This window comes from Symphalangus syndactylus, chromosome X (assembly GCF_028878055.3).
Source record: "Symphalangus syndactylus isolate Jambi chromosome X, NHGRI_mSymSyn1-v2.1_pri, whole genome shotgun sequence".
NCBI classification, from domain to species: Eukaryota; Metazoa; Chordata; class Mammalia; order Primates; family Hylobatidae; genus Symphalangus; species Symphalangus syndactylus.
The window spans coordinates 70510558-70526270 of NC_072447.2; the positions used below are offsets into that span (position 1 = coordinate 70510558).

General features: G+C 39.0%; 1 protein-coding gene across 1 annotated transcript; it reads right to left on the reverse strand.

The window, feature by feature from the left end:
* Window positions 1–8298: 8298 nt before the first annotated feature.
* Window positions 8299–11063, reverse strand: ZXDA (zinc finger X-linked duplicated A). The gene has a single exon (XM_055268505.2). The coding sequence runs from the start codon at window positions 10937–10939 to the stop codon at window positions 8543–8545; it is 2397 nt and encodes a 798-aa protein (XP_055124480.1). The 5' UTR covers window positions 10940–11063; the 3' UTR covers window positions 8299–8542.
* Window positions 11064–15713: the final 4650 nt, after the last annotated feature.

Genomic DNA, 15713 nt, shown 5'->3' on the forward strand with positions numbered 1-15713 from the left:
TTGAGGTTCTACTACTCAGATGAAAGGTTCTGGTAATCCTTTCATCTGAGTAGTGGTTTTATAGGTGTATTCATTTTTTGAAAATTAATAAATCAATTTTGTAATGTATGTTATATTTTTAAAGTATGTTATATTTCAATAAAAGTTATACAAATAAAATTTACAAATTAAAAAATGTTTTAGGGCCAGTTATAATTCAATACATGGTAACTTAAAATTATATCAAGAAATAATTAAAATACACAATATAGCCTCACAACTAACAATCTATAGGTTGTTATCTGCAAGCTTATTGAATTGAATAATCCAACAATCTTGAAAATAAAAATAAAATAAAAATCAATTAGCAATTTTAAAAGCATGAATCAAAGATTCATATTTAGTTTAAAAATACTTTAAAAAATACTTGGAGTGGAAATACTTAAAAACACCAACTACTAAAATTATCATGTAAAATAATCAATAGCCTCCAATTTCATAACATTTTGGCATTTCATAGTCAGGGCCCAAATTTGTAACTTTTCTCTTTACTTATTACTGTCTTCAAGAAACTTTCAAAAGATAGATTGTATTAGACAGACAGGTTACCAATGTTGCAATAATGGCTCTTTGATGTTTTTTATGTCTAACTGTAACTGGAAAATTCTGGATATGCTTCAAAATTGTCACTGTGCTTTTATCCAGATGTTTTCAACCAAAGACACTTAGACCAAAACACTTGGCTATAGAGCAAACTTAATCATTTGATTGTCTAAATTTTATTTTCTCATTTCTATTTTTGGGAAGAATCCTCAATAATTTTTATAAATATAGGCAACATTTTATCTTTAAGATTTTTTTTGTCCCAACAGAATCTATGGTGAATGACAACAAGAATCACTTTGCAAATAATATTCTATCCAGTGTGTTTTTCCAATACTCAATAGATTTGGTACATAGATTTAGCAGTGAAAATGACTATCCACTGCCTACTGTAAAAATGAAATATAATACAAGTTAGTCAAATTTTTAGATTTCACATAGACTTACTGCTCTGGATAAACTATTCTAAAAATGAACTGAATAAAAATATGCTGAATAATATACAAGAGTGGATTTATCAGCAAAATTTATAAATACAGAATTTGATTTAATAAGAAATTAATCTCTTTTTTCCCATTGAATTTGCCTTTCATTCATTTCCATGTCTTCCCTGTTATCTAAAAAAGTAGTATGGCTAGTCTAGGTTTCTCCATTTCCAAAGTAACCACATTTCTAAAGTTATAAAGACTTATTTTCACAATGTTCTTAAATCCTAATGCTTCCTAAGTACATAAATGAAAGTGACATACCCAAATGGCAAAATGAGCCCTCACATAAAAAAGAGAAAAGCAAGTTTTACTTAATCAACACTATTTTAGAAAGTGAGGCAAAAATAATAAATATTGGCTTATTCCCTCTTCTACTAGCATGTCATAACATTTGATGCAATTCCTATTATTATTAATAATTTAAAATAAAATAAGTTCCAGAAAGCACAAGAACATAAAATGACTTTAAAGGGAAAGCTGTTGCATCTCTTTGGAAATATCAAGGGCCAAGTTTAGCATTAATGAACTAATGCCAACACAAATCGGGAGGAAAAATAGTTCTCACTCTGCCTAGCAGCACATTCTAAAATTGGACCTCGCCTGGAATGAACTTCTACTCTATTCACTGAGTCAGTGCCTGTGGAATTTCCATTTTAGCTCTCTAATTTGGCTAATTTCCCCACAAATAGACATGAGAGAAGCTTCCTTCTTCCACATGCAGTATTATGTTATTTCACACTGCAGTTATATCCCTCTACTGTGTACACAGGAAAGGGAAATAAGTCTTGACAAAGATGAATCATTTCTTGACTTTATTCCAAGGAAAGACTGGCTTAGAATTGAAATGTTTTCATTTTGGCTACCATTTGCAATTTTTATTGTTAAATGTATTTATTTTTTAAACTGACAAAAATTGTGTATATTTATCATATACAATATGTTTGAAAATATGTATAACACTGTGGAATGACTAGATAGAGCTAATTAACACATGCATTACCTCATATACTTACTTTTTGTGGTGAGAACACAAAATATTATTTATCACTATAGTGAGCTTTATTTTTTTATAATGGGCTTTGTTTCCTTTCCAAATGTATTCAGTTAGTTATACTTTATTCAGAATGTGAGAGACTTGCTTGATGATTAACACTATCCCTCATCACATGATTGGTGAAGTTTCAGGATTCTCCATGTTAAACTCCAGTAGTTGTCATTCCCAAGTATCAAATGAAGTCTTTATAGCCTTATTTTCAGCTAGCATACCTATATAAAATAATTACTTTCTAATTAAAGTCTTGTTTTTTTTTGTTTCAGAAAATTAAAATTTGCTTGTGTGTCCAATATAAGGAAAGTAAAAATTATTTCAAAAATTACAGGTGTAAAATTATTTATTTATATGCTATGGTTTTCTCATTTGGAAACAAAATGTTTTATATAATTTCCAAAAGATCACTCTCAAGTTTTACACTTAATATATCCGGGATTCCAATCTAGAACAAATCAAAATATAGCATAATTTACAAATTATTTCCCATAGTATTTTGCTATAATTAAAGCTACCAGTCACAATTCTGTTTAAATTTTAATTTAGGACAGTTTATCCTAATTGCTGTACTGCAGCTTAAATTTTAGATTCTTAGAACTTTTTGAAAAAACTTTCGACAATCTGCACATTGAAATATTCCTCATTATAATTTTCTGTCCATACTGTGAAAATAACTGCCATTCTATTTGAATCTGTATAATTCTAATACATAACCATCTAGAAATTGATTATATTTTTCATTGCTTGCTGAATTTTTGTTTCTGTCTAGCTTGTAATGTGTGTGGGTAAAGGGCAGAATTTGTCAAACATGTGCTAAAAATGTTTGTTTGAATAAAGTAATGCAACATACTTTTGTGTTATACTTCATAGTGCCTCACACGGAGTAGGCACTCAATAACCACCAGCTGCTTAATAAGCTGGTAATGATAAGAGGTAGTCTAAGGATTCACAGTTAGTGCTCATAAGAATAATTATCTCCTTTGTTTAAAATACTGAGTTAAGATATTTTCCATAGGCAGAATGATGGTTAATGTGTTTTGCATGTGCATAAATGTCAGCAGAAAACGAGAATGAAATGTATTGTTCTGTTGACAATGCAGGACAGCAAAGTCACCATCGAACAAAATGTAATCGCTAGGTAATTATACTATTTATTTACTCTCTCTTTTTTTGTACTCCATGCTCACTGAGTTATCACCATTAGTAGTCAGGGTAACTATAAAATGTGTTACATTAGGGTTTAAAGAGAAAAGAGGATGTGACTTCTGTAACTGAGTTTCCATACACCATCACTTACCATGTTAGCTAATGAAAGAGAGGATTATGAGTAAGAAGCCCCAAGTATCACACCGAAGTTGGTTTTTGGGCAATCCTAGTCCTGTCTCTTCCAATTTAAGAGAAATGCAGTTAAAACTCAATCTAACACAGTTTAGCATGAGAAACTATTGAAATTAATGACTAAGCAGTATCCTCCAAATTATGGAGATCTGATTTGTTATATTAATAAGCACCAAATAAAAAATACCTGTTGAATATCTGTAGTAGCAGAAAGCAGTAGTAAGAAAGAAATGGAAGCCAAGGATGACATAGCTCATTTTGATACAGAGTAGTCTGGGCTTATATTGTACGAAGTTGAAGAGTCCTGCAGATTCTCAAAGGGAAATAACATTATAAACATCAAATGTGAATCTAAGAACATATGAGGGAGCCAAACAAGATAAAGTCGTCTGTCTAACAGTGTGGATAATCTAGAATATGCATGATTTATTCAGAGATAGCCATAGTTTATCACTTCCTGATAAATTAAGCATGTCCTAATCATCTTTCCATAAATATTCCTGAAAATATTTTATTATACAACTTTGTTCATATTAACCAAGTGTAATTTTTATAGAATCCAAGAAATCCTTAGGGACATTTTTAATCTTCCTCTTTCTGATGGGTGTCCTATATATTAAATAAGTCACCAAATTATATTCATTTCCTCAATTAGGACAGATGTGTATATCTGTCTCTTCTCGTCACCTATATCTCTGTCTCTTCTCGTCACTTCAGTCCAAGCCTTCATCACAACACTCCAGAATTATTATAACAGACTCCTAAGTGACTGCACTATTTTCCCCATCGAATCTGCATTATATATGTCCACTATATTAATATTTTTATATAATCAAATTTGACTTCCCTTCTCAAATATCTTCACTGGCTTTCAATCATATCCAGAATAAAGTCCTATCTACTCTGACTGGTTTGTATTGCCTTCCAGAATTTGGCTCCATACTGGCAGTCTAACCCTAACACCCAGCACTTACCAAATATGAGCCCTGAATTTGAGTTAGGCTGTTTTTCACAGTGTTGTGTGGCTAATTCCATTTTGAGTTCTTTGTGCTTTTCTCCCAGGCTGGAATTCACCAACACTCTTCTTTATATAACTAAATGTAACCACCCATTAAACTCCAGCTCCTGCCCCTCCTTTCACTCCAAGCCATTCATTTGGTGCCTGAAAACATGTTGGTTGATTTTGTTTAGTTGTAAAATGGCTAATAGGTGAATTTCTATGTCCTCTCCAAAATTAAGATATGGCTTATATTTTACTCTTCTTATCTATATCCCTAGTATTTTACCTTGCATTCTGTAAGGAGTCAGTAAATTAACTTGAAATATGCAGAGGGGACCATAGCTTAAAAATTGTTACCAAAGTCCACATCTATTTAGATTTCATAAACATATAAAATTCATTTTTAATGATTGCTTTGCTTTTTATAGTTTTTTTTTTTGTGCTTAAACAATCTGTTCTCTAAACCCTTGGTCCCTAGCCATTTTGGCACCAGAGACCAGTTTAGTGGAAGACAATTTTTCCACGGATGGGGGGATAGTTCTGGAATGATTCAAGCACATGACATTTATTGTGTGCTTTATATTATTATTACATATTCACCATAATGTAGAATCAGTGGGAGCCCTGAGCTTGTTTTCCTGCAACTAGATGGTCCTATTTTGGGGCGATGGGATACAGCGACACATCATTAGGAATTAGATTCTCATAAGGAGTGTGCAATCTAGCTCCCTCCCATGCGCAGTTCACAATAGAGTTTGTGCTCCTATATGAGAATCTAATGCCACTGCTGATCTGACAAGAGGTGGAGCTCAGTTTTGCTCCCTGGCCGCCACTCACCTCCTGCTATGCAGAACAGTTTCTAATAGGCCATGGACTAGTACCTGTCCATGGCCTGAGGGTTGGAGACTCCTGCTTTAAACCCTAGCATACAATTTGCTTTTTAAAAAATTGTTAAGCAAATCTATTTTTCAAAAAATCTACATATATATATAAAGTAAATATATAAATTTGTATATATAATTATATAGATAATATATAATATAAAAATATTATATATTATATATAAATTTATATATAATATATATGAATTTCAGTTATATATAATATATACAAGTTTCAGTTATATATATATACACATTTCAGTTCGGCCTTACATTTCAATTGTCACATATTTTGAGTGAATTGCATTTAATTTAGTTTTTATCATCATGAAGTTATCAAGTGAATCTGTTTGATACCAATAATTACTAAGGGATTATGAATATTCCCATCAATGAGTTAATCATTGCTTTATGTGGAATCAAGGAACAGTAAAAAATACCCTGTTATACTAATGCCTTATCTTATTTTTCTTGGATGAGAATATGAAGCATTTAATCCACAGAGAAAGATGATCCTTGTATTCCAACAAGTTTCACTTTTACTATTCAAGGCTTTCAATTATGTAACACTATAATGAGATAACTGGTAAAAATGTCAAGATTAACATATTTAAACTCATGATAAATATGCTCATCAGGATCCCCCAGAATCAAACCTTCCTGCAAGGCATTTTTTATTGTGTTTTCAATTGGCAAAATGTTAATAAATCAAGGACAATTAAATCATGTCCCATTGTTTAAACAAAAAGGCAAGCTTATGCCAACACTAACAGAAACACTAATATGTTTACAGTCACACTTCTGTCTGTAATTACATGCCATGTCAACTATCATGGTGGGACAACAGTATTGAAAAAGAAATCTTTTGAAAAAATTGAATGAAAGAAACCATGTGAGCCCACGGACAATCACAAGATCTTTATCTTAAAAAAAAAATTTTGTCCTTTGAAAATTCTATAGACCATAAAAAAAGCATAGCTTATGATAGTTTTCATGGGAGGAAATAGGTCTAAGGGATTAAGGAAACAATGTGACAGAGTTTTAAAATATCTATATAGTTATATATCTTAATGGATGCCTATGACCCTTGCGTTCACCTCAGGCCTCTGCATTTTCTATAGGAAAATAATAATAATCTATTTAAGAGGACTTAACTAGTGACAACACATTTCTAAAATGGCTTAAAATCTTTCTAAAATACTAAGGGAGAACTGTTAAATGGTTAGACACAAAATTCTATTTCTTTCAATTACAAATTTATGTGTATTTTTTGCTTTTTCATTGAATAAATACAACCAACTTAAAAATTATAAAGACAGTAAAGATGTATATCAAGGTGGTAAATATTAAAGTGCACTGTTAAAGTGCCATAATAATTGTTATCTCCAAGTATCCACATGTAAACAGTACGGGGTTACAATAGTTGAAAGCAACTAATAGTGTTTGCTACCAGGACCACATTGTAAAAAAGGAAAAGTAGAACTACTTCTCACTAACGCCTTATATAAAATATCTCCATTATTATCTGATTCATGTATAAACACATTGCCATCTAAATCCAGAAAATAACTTCTCAATATACACACATACTTGCAGTAATACTGTGACTGAAAAATGGGCCATAAGAATGGCTGAGAGATGGTGACCATGAAAGAGACGTGTCTAATTTAAATGTAAATAAAAGAGATTCATGGCAAGGACTGGTGTACACTTACAAGGAAATAGGGTGGAGTACAAAGAATGTAAGAGAAATCAATTAAGCTGGGAGGCAGCAAACAGTTATAAACAAAATAGTCATGAAACTCAAGAGTCGAATGGGAGAGTGGGAAATATTTCCTCTTTGTTTTGAGCTACACACACACACACACACACACACACACACGTTACTAAGTGAAACACATTTGTAATCTGAGCTAGGTAAATTTTAACATGAATTGTAGATCTGACTTTGCCATAATTACCTCACAGGATTGTGAGGATCAAATATAATAGTTGTGAAAGTGCTAAACTGTAAAATGCTATACTCATATAAGATAGACGGTATCTACTCAAAATGCAGACAAAACTTTCTCATTTCAACTCTAAGAGTAAGCCAGCAATGAGCTCTCTAGGGCACAGAGGGGAGAAAAATCTCCCTCTGGTCTATGTCCAGATTGTCTTGGAATAATAGGCTGAATACTCGTTGTATGAGCTGGCTTTGAATGCAGACCAAAGATACTATCAAATTGGTCTAATGGACATGTGGCCAATGCCACAAAAGAACTGTGTGGAGAAAAATCCTTCTTAATCTGTTAAGAAATAACTTCCTTTTCCTCTTTCTTAACCTTCACAAATGTTTATTTCCTGCACAATCCTGATACTAATTTGTGCTAATTTCTCCCCTTTGAGGAGGGAAAACAAGGGGCAGGAAAGGGAATGAAGATTCACCAAAACATGCTGAAACATATATAACATTGTCCTTTCAATACAACCTACTGGGGTAGAAAAATAAGTCTAGGATGTAACACATATGTTCACGTTGCTATGACCATTTTACAGATAGAAAACTGAGGCTAAGAGAGACTAAATAACTTATTAAAGGCCAACTTATTCAAAACCACAAAGCAAACATTTCACTCTGGGTCTGAGTGATAACAAAAGCCCTTGAATTTTCCACAACAAAAACATACCTTCGTCATTTAAAAAAAGGTTAGAATGATAAACAGCTAAGAAGAACCAACCCCTATTTTTAGCTCCTTTTTTTGAGCTCTATCATTAGATTTTCGTACTGTGTAAAATTGCCATTAAATTTTTAATGTAAAACACCAGTTCCTCAATCTTTCATTATTTAGTGCTACAGGGCTCAAACCGCTTCTCATTACAAGTACAAACAATAATAATTGCAAAACGCCCGAAAATTTTCAAGAAAAAGCACAAAATCACAAAAGAAAACAAAACTGAAAAGACCTTATGAGCAATGTGTTCAAACCACCACAATTTATAAGGAAATTAAGGCTTAGGTAGGTTAAGTGACTTGCTCAGGGTCACACAACTTGTCAGTTCCAGACTCAGGATCAGAATTTAGATCTCCAAACTTGTAGTCCAGGGCTGTGCTCTTTTTGCAAACCAAAAAGAAATGACTGCACTTAAATATTTAGTCCAGAATATCCTCAAAAATTGACTGTAATAAAAGTTAGCCACATGGCAAGGAATGAATAGAGCTGGTTCATACCAAAAATGAGCTGCCAGTCACAGTGATAAGATTTCTTTCTTTCTGAGAACCATGGTTTCCTGCTACACTGGGGAATCCAAACTGGGTTTCTCCCTCCTGTCCAAAGAAGTCAGAGTTAGGATGTACGCTCCACTCCGCTTTGGTTGGTGTCAGTAGTTCTGAGACACTGTTTTCACAAAGGGTGCTTGAAGGAGTCAGAGCATCTGTGTCCACTGTCAGCTTACTGCTGGGTGTCAAAGCCTGAGGCTCTGGACTGGAGTTTTTAATGGCCAAAGAGCCCAGAGATCCCAATGGCCCCACACTTACACTTGAGACCTCATCCATATTTAAGGAGCTCTGCTGAAAACCAGTGGCTGCCGTTCCAAAAAAGACAGAGGTATCCAGGCTTTGAGGAGGGCCGCTGGTGGCCATCAAGGCTGGAGGGTCCACAGCCTGCCCTATGGAATTATTATTATTAGCAGGGAGGTGCCCTGCCAGAGTCGAGCTCACAGAAGCCACATCAATAGTCAAGATTCCAGAGTTCACCAATGCTGTGTCCAGCAATGCAGCAGAAGTACTGTCAGGTACATCAGAGAAGAGAGACACTATCTCTGCATCACTGAGATCATTCTGTCTCTGGCTGGTAAGTTCACTGCTGGGTGTAAGAGAATTTGCTGCTTCTAGCTGAGCTAAGAGATCCTGGCCCACCTTGTGCCTTTTGGCCATGTGCGACTTCATGCTGTGCTTGGATGTGAAGAGTTTATTACAAGTGGAGATCGGGCAACGGCTTTTCCAAGTGTCCACATCCTGCAGGTGTTTCTTGGAGTGAATGTAGAGGCTACTGCGAGCAGAGAACCTGGCACAGCAGCCTTCAACAGGACACACAAAAGGCTTTGTGCCCAGGTGGGTTATGCTGTGGCCTTTCAGATGTTCGGCCCTCGTGAAAGATTTCCCACAGCCTTCCACAGGGCACATGAACCTCCGGTCATCGTCGTGCTTCCTTTTGTGCCTTAAGAGTTTGGACATGCTGGTGAAGTTCCAGCCACAGCCATCAAAGTCACAAAGGAAAGGTCTCTCGCCGGTGTGACTCCGCAGGTGAATTTTCAGCCTACAAGCCTTGTCATATTGCTTGCTGCAGCCAGGGAAAGAGCAGGAAAACAGTTCCTGTTCCCTGAAATGGGCGCGGTTATGGGAAAACAGAGCACTCACTGTGATAAATGTCTTCTTGCAGCCAGAAAACGCGCACTGGTAAGGCCTCTCGGGTTCGAAGTGGCTGCGCTGGTGGGCGCTGAGTTTGGCCTGCGTGGGGAAGCTCTCCTCGCACACCTCACATTTGAAGGAGTTCTCCTGCTCATGGCCCTTCATGTGCGCCTTGAGGTTGTACACGGTGGTGAAGCTCTTGCCACAGCCCTCCGCAGGGCAGCCAAAGGGCCGCAGTTTGTCGTGCGACTGCAGGTGCCTCTTGAGCTTGTAAGAGGTGGTGAAGGTCCAGCCGCAGCCACCCAGGGGGCATTTGAAGGGCCTCTGGCCCTGGCTGCTGCTGTGCGTCAGCAGGTGCACCTTCAGCTGGTGCTTCTTGGCGAAGGTTTGCCCGCATAGCGCCTCGGGACACAGGTACAGCACCACGCCTGGGCCAGAGCCCAGCAGTCCGCGGGGGCCCAGGGCGGCGGCTGGGCCCTCCGCCTCCTCCTCGGGCGCCGGAGCAGGCGCGGGTTCGGCCGGCTCAGCTAGCAGGAGGTCTCGCGGCAGCTCTGGGCAGTTACCTGGCTGCGGGGCATGCGGGAACCCGGCTTGGGGGGCGATCAGACACCCGGGCTGCTGGGCAGCAGCGGCCCCTGGCTCCCAGGCGTGTGGTGGGGGCGTGGCCAGGGTGAGGACGCCGTTCTCAAAGCGCAACAGCAGGTCCTGGTTGTGGATAGTGACTGTGCCCGCGAAGGCCGCGGCGGGGCTGGGGGCAGAGATCGGGGCCGGGGTGGGAACCGCGGACAGGCAGCGGGGGCCCTGCGCAGAGAAGCCCGCGGGGTTCGCGCCGCTCTCGTCACCCTGGAGCCCCGGGCCCGCCTTGGCCTCCTCCCTCAACACAGGCCCTGCGGCCTGACCGGAGCCCGCGGTCTCCACGTCGCCACCCACCGTGTCAAGCAGCACCAGGAAGAAGTCGTCGCCGCCGCCGCTAGGTTGATGGGGCCTTGGCGCCAACAGGCTTGGGCCAGGGCTCGGTGAGGCCTTGCGGGCCTCCTTGCGCCGCCGCCCGGGCCCGCCATCTTGGGGGCCCCGGGGCAGGAGGAGGCGGCGCGTGGGGACCTGGCCAGCCGGCGGGTCAGGGCCTCGGTGGACCCGGCCGTCGCCCGCGGGGATACCGCCGGCGCCGCCCCGTAGGGTCCCGCGAGCCGGGAGCAGCTTTGGGATTTCCATCTCTGCGTCCGTGAGGCTTGGCTGGAACCAGAGCCGAGGAGGAGGCGCGACCCCGCCCCCTGCCGCGGGCCTGAACACGTTCCTGAAAGGGGGAAAAAAAAGTGCAATGCGCAGAAACTGGCCCTATCAGATATTAAAACGTATTTAACGCCACAGTGATTTAAATATTCTGGTACTGGGTCTCTGGAACGGAATAGAAAGCCCAGAGGTAGAGCCTAGTATGCATAAATATATTCTACAATTAATATAAGTAATTAAGGAGGTCTTCTGAAGTAATGGGGAAATGACGACATCTTGTTCAGTAATGCTGTGGAACACCTAGGTATCTATCCGCTAAAAGCAATTTTAATCCGTGACTCATTGTATATACCCAAATAAACACACCCCAGCCCCTCCCAGTGTTAGACATGTTGCTTCGTACTTTTCGTGTGTTAAAATTTGTTTATTGGCTGGCTGCCTGGCTGGATTGATGGATGAAAGACAATTCCTGAGAGAATAAACTGTCTCTCTGTCAGCATTAAACCACCATAATGCTGGCATTTCTGCCGAAATTGTCCTTCCCTTCCCACCTCCGCGCGGGACAACTTCCATACTCACAATTGTCTTCAGCAAAGTCCTCGGTACAATTTGCCACATAGTTCAATTTTTGTCTGCTGATACAGAGATTAGAATGAGTGAGAGATGCGGCCAAAACAGATTAGCGCCCTTCAGCCTAGAAATGCAAAGTCTGGAGGATGAAACAATTTATACTGAAATCTGGAAAAAACCCAACCCGCTCCTGGCTTCTCCCTATACAGTGCACAACCTAAACCAACTCTTTGCCCTTCCACGATCGGTTGTATCATGATAAATTTCATGTCCACTCTCATAGCACAATGAGGGCATTCCTCAGTTTATTCTGCATTCTCCAGCACATTCTCTGGGCAGGAGTTCCAGTTAAATGGGTTAAGGTTAAACCCTCAGTCACTCAATGGACTCTGCCAAGTAATGTGCACAGACGATCTTGTCCAATTGCCCTGGTGTACCTGCTCACATTTAAGTGTGGTGGCCCAGTCTTGTTGGGCCTTTGGTGCCTAATGACCTTATTAATGATGACGACAATCCTCTAGTTTGTCTGTCACGAATGAGTTTGGAATTGACACAAATATAGGGTGAAATAGATGAGAAGGTTTAGAGTGATGAATAGATTGGTGGTGGTGGTGGGGGTGGGGGTGTAACCTGTTGTTTAAATACTCCCAGCTCTCGCCCTCTTTTAATGACAGTGGACACTTGGTCTCTTGAAAATCAAGTTTTTCATCCATAACTATTTGAACCTCATCAAAATTTCTACTCCACATACTTTTCTTTCTATTACTTTTTCTGGAGGAAGTATTTTTCAAATCTGAAATTAGAAGAGTGCATATAACGTATCTGTATAGTTTAGATTATTTTACAAAAGCAGACACTTATGTAACCAGGACCAAGGTCAAGAAATAGACCACTGCCAACCTTCCAGAATACAGCTGCTGTACTCCTTCCAGTCAAAACCCACACTCTCCTATATAGATATAGTAATTGCTCCGACTTTGTAATAATCATTTCACTGCTTTCCTTTATAGCTTTATCACTTTTGTACGCATCCCTAAACAATAAAGTTGTATAAGTGGAATCATACGGCATGCTTCCTTTTATAGCTTGCTTTTTTCACTCTGTATTATACTTGAGAGACTCGTCCATGTTGTTCATAATAGCTATAAGTAAGTAGATCCTTTGTCTCCATCGACTGTCGTTCCAGCATATGCTTATAGCAAAGTGATTATTGTATGATTATACCACTCCATTCTACAGCAGATGGAGATTAGGATTGCTTCTACTTTTCAATGATTATTGTGAACATTCTTGCACATTTCTAATGGGACACATGTATAAAAATCTCTCTAGGGTATATATCCAAGAACAGAATCACAGGGCCATAGGGAACGGATATCCTCAGCTTTACTAGATGATGCCAAATTGTTCTCTGTAGTGATTGGGACAGTTGTCAATCCCACCAGCAGCATAAAGAGTCCTTACTGATCCACATGTTCACCTACACCAAGTATTGCCCGAATTTAAATTTTGCCAGTCTGCTGGTGGGCAATACACAAATTACTATTAAGCTTTAGCACATTTTCGTGTTAATGAGCCTTTTGGAGTTTCTATTTTGAGGAAGACCTATTCAAATTTACGTCTTTTAACCCATGTTTCTATTCTATTGTTCATCTGATACTGACTTAATGAGTCTGTTAAATATTTTAAATACTCGTCCATACCTGTGGCCAAAATACTCCCTTGCTCTGTTGGTATTTTCACTTGCTTTGTGCTCTGTTTTGTGAACAGAAGCTATTAATTATAATATAGTCAATTTCATAATTCTTTTCCTGATGGTTAGTGCTTTTTTAAGAGATCTTTTCTGTTTTAAGGAACCCTGGACCATGAAAGCATTCTGTATATTTTCTTCTCAAATATGTCTGCTATTGCCCTTCATAGTCAGGTGTTAATCCACTTGCAATTGATGTTCGTGTATTGTGGTAAGTAGAGTTCCATTTACGTATGTATGTACGTATGTATGTAAGTGAATATCCAGTTTTCTCAGTGAACCACTTATTGAAAAGTCTGCCTTTTGCCAATTGATTTACAGTGCCATAAATCAAGTATCTACACATATGTGGGCTAGTTCCTATACTCTCTATTAAGCACTTGTCTGTTTGAAATACGACACTGTCTTAATTACTACAGATCCATAGTCAATTCTAATATTTGGATTAAGCAAATCAATTCTACCTTGTTCTTCAAAAGTGTCTTGGCTACTTTTGGTCCATTTCAATTCCATTTAAATTATAAACTAATCATAAAAACTTCAACCAACAGCTAGTTTGGGGTTCTAATTTGGATTGTGCTGGTATTTTAGATTTGACTTCCTAATATTGAATGTTCGATTCATGATTATGGTCTATCTCTTCTTTTAATAAGATCACCTTTAATGTGCCCAAATAATATTTTATATTTTTCCCACAAGGCAACTTTTTTATCCTAGGCATTTCATATTTTGCAAATCGTATGTTTGAAATTTTTATTGTCTAAATTTATAGCTCTAAATAGCATGCAATTGGCTTTTGTTCGTTAAGATTTTATCCTATAAGCATGTAAACTCTTCTATCGATTCTAATAATTTGTCTGTAATACTTTGTAGAATTTTATATACACTGTCATATCATCTGAAAATAGTGCCAGTCTTTCTTCTTCCTTTCCAAATATCTTATTCCTTTTTCTTGCCCTATTGCTCTCTCTGGGACCCCACCCCTACCCCCAGTAAACTATTGCATAGAAGTGGTGATAGTGGACATCCTTATTGATGTAGCTCTTAGAGAGAAAGCTTTCAGTGATTCTCCGTTAAGAATGATGCTTGCTGTAGATGTTGTGTTCTGTAGCAATATGGATCCAATCAGGAGATAGAAAGCACACAGTGATCTAGAAGGGAAAAATTTAATATAAAGAATCATTAAGCGATGTTAAAAGATCTTATATAGGATACAAGACAACTCTATGTGGGGTTTTCTGGGGCTGGGGGAGAGTACCCAAGGAAAGACAAGCTTAGAATGAAAGCTTCTCCCCAAGGATAGATTTCATACCTAATTGGAGAAGAACCTACTGGATGGCAGAGAAGTTCCACTGGTTTGCCAGTACCTGAGCTGGTCTACAGAGGCAGAACTGGTCTACGGTCGCAGAGGAAGCAAGAAGGCACCCTTTGGAGCATGGTAGTGTGGACAAGCCATAGCTGGTGGCTAGTATGTGGTGTGAATTAGGGGTTGGGAGTCCTGTCTCAGTTGGAGGCCTGGAGTAAACAATGCCCGTTGCACAGGATCAGGGTGGGGGCTCGGTGTTGAGACGGCTGCAGTATTGAAAGGACTACATGAACCTGGTCGTGTGTGTGTGTGTGTGTGTGTGTGTGTGTGTGGCTGCGGAGCAAGTGAGCAGAGGGAAGCAGTGGGCAGATGACTTGGAGAACAGCATGTCCCTATCAAGAGGGCCACAAGAAGCTGATCATCAAGGCACACCAGGACTGCAGGTTTGCTGGGGGACAGTTGTTCTGGGCCCAGGCCTGGGACAAAGCATCCTGAATGTCCTTAGACATGAATAGACCTGAATGTCCTTACCTCCACACCTCTGAGAACCAGAAACCTTAGAAATACCACTTCCTTTTTCAATGTCTGTCCCTCCAGAGCCCTCTATTAAGTAGGTGTGACATCGTGCTCTTTGATGCTACTTTAAAGGAGACATGCTTGAAGAATCCCTCTATTATTGAAGAATATATATTGACTGGTGAATTTGGAGCTAAGAGGTAATAAATAGATAACTGGCTTCATATCCTTTATCAGGTTAGAGGAGTCCATGCTCTCTGTAGTCGGTATGAATAGTAGGCACCCTACCTGCCAGGGTTATAGTTGTTGATTGCACAAGGGAGATTATCTACCACCCTGTTTTTGCTCTGGTAAGCCTACACTTCACCACTGGGTAATATATCCATGTAACAAAACTGCACTTGTACCTCCTAAAGGTATGCAAACAATACTAATGATTAAAGAAACAGGCCTGGCTCTTTCAGGGGTTTTAGTTGACTATTTAGGATTCTTGGTGGGCCCAGTGTTTCCAGGCCTGAACTGAGTTTGCTGCAAAACCCAGCCTCTGGCACAAAGGGGCATCAGTAGCTTAGGGCATAGAGCCTGTGAGCCCTATAGTCTAGCCCTACCCAGTA

Coding starts and splice junctions, on each gene's coding strand:
- ZXDA (XM_055268505.2), bottom strand. CDS start 10,939: ATGGAAATCCCAAAGCTGCTCCCGGCTCGCGGGACCCTACGGGGCGGC.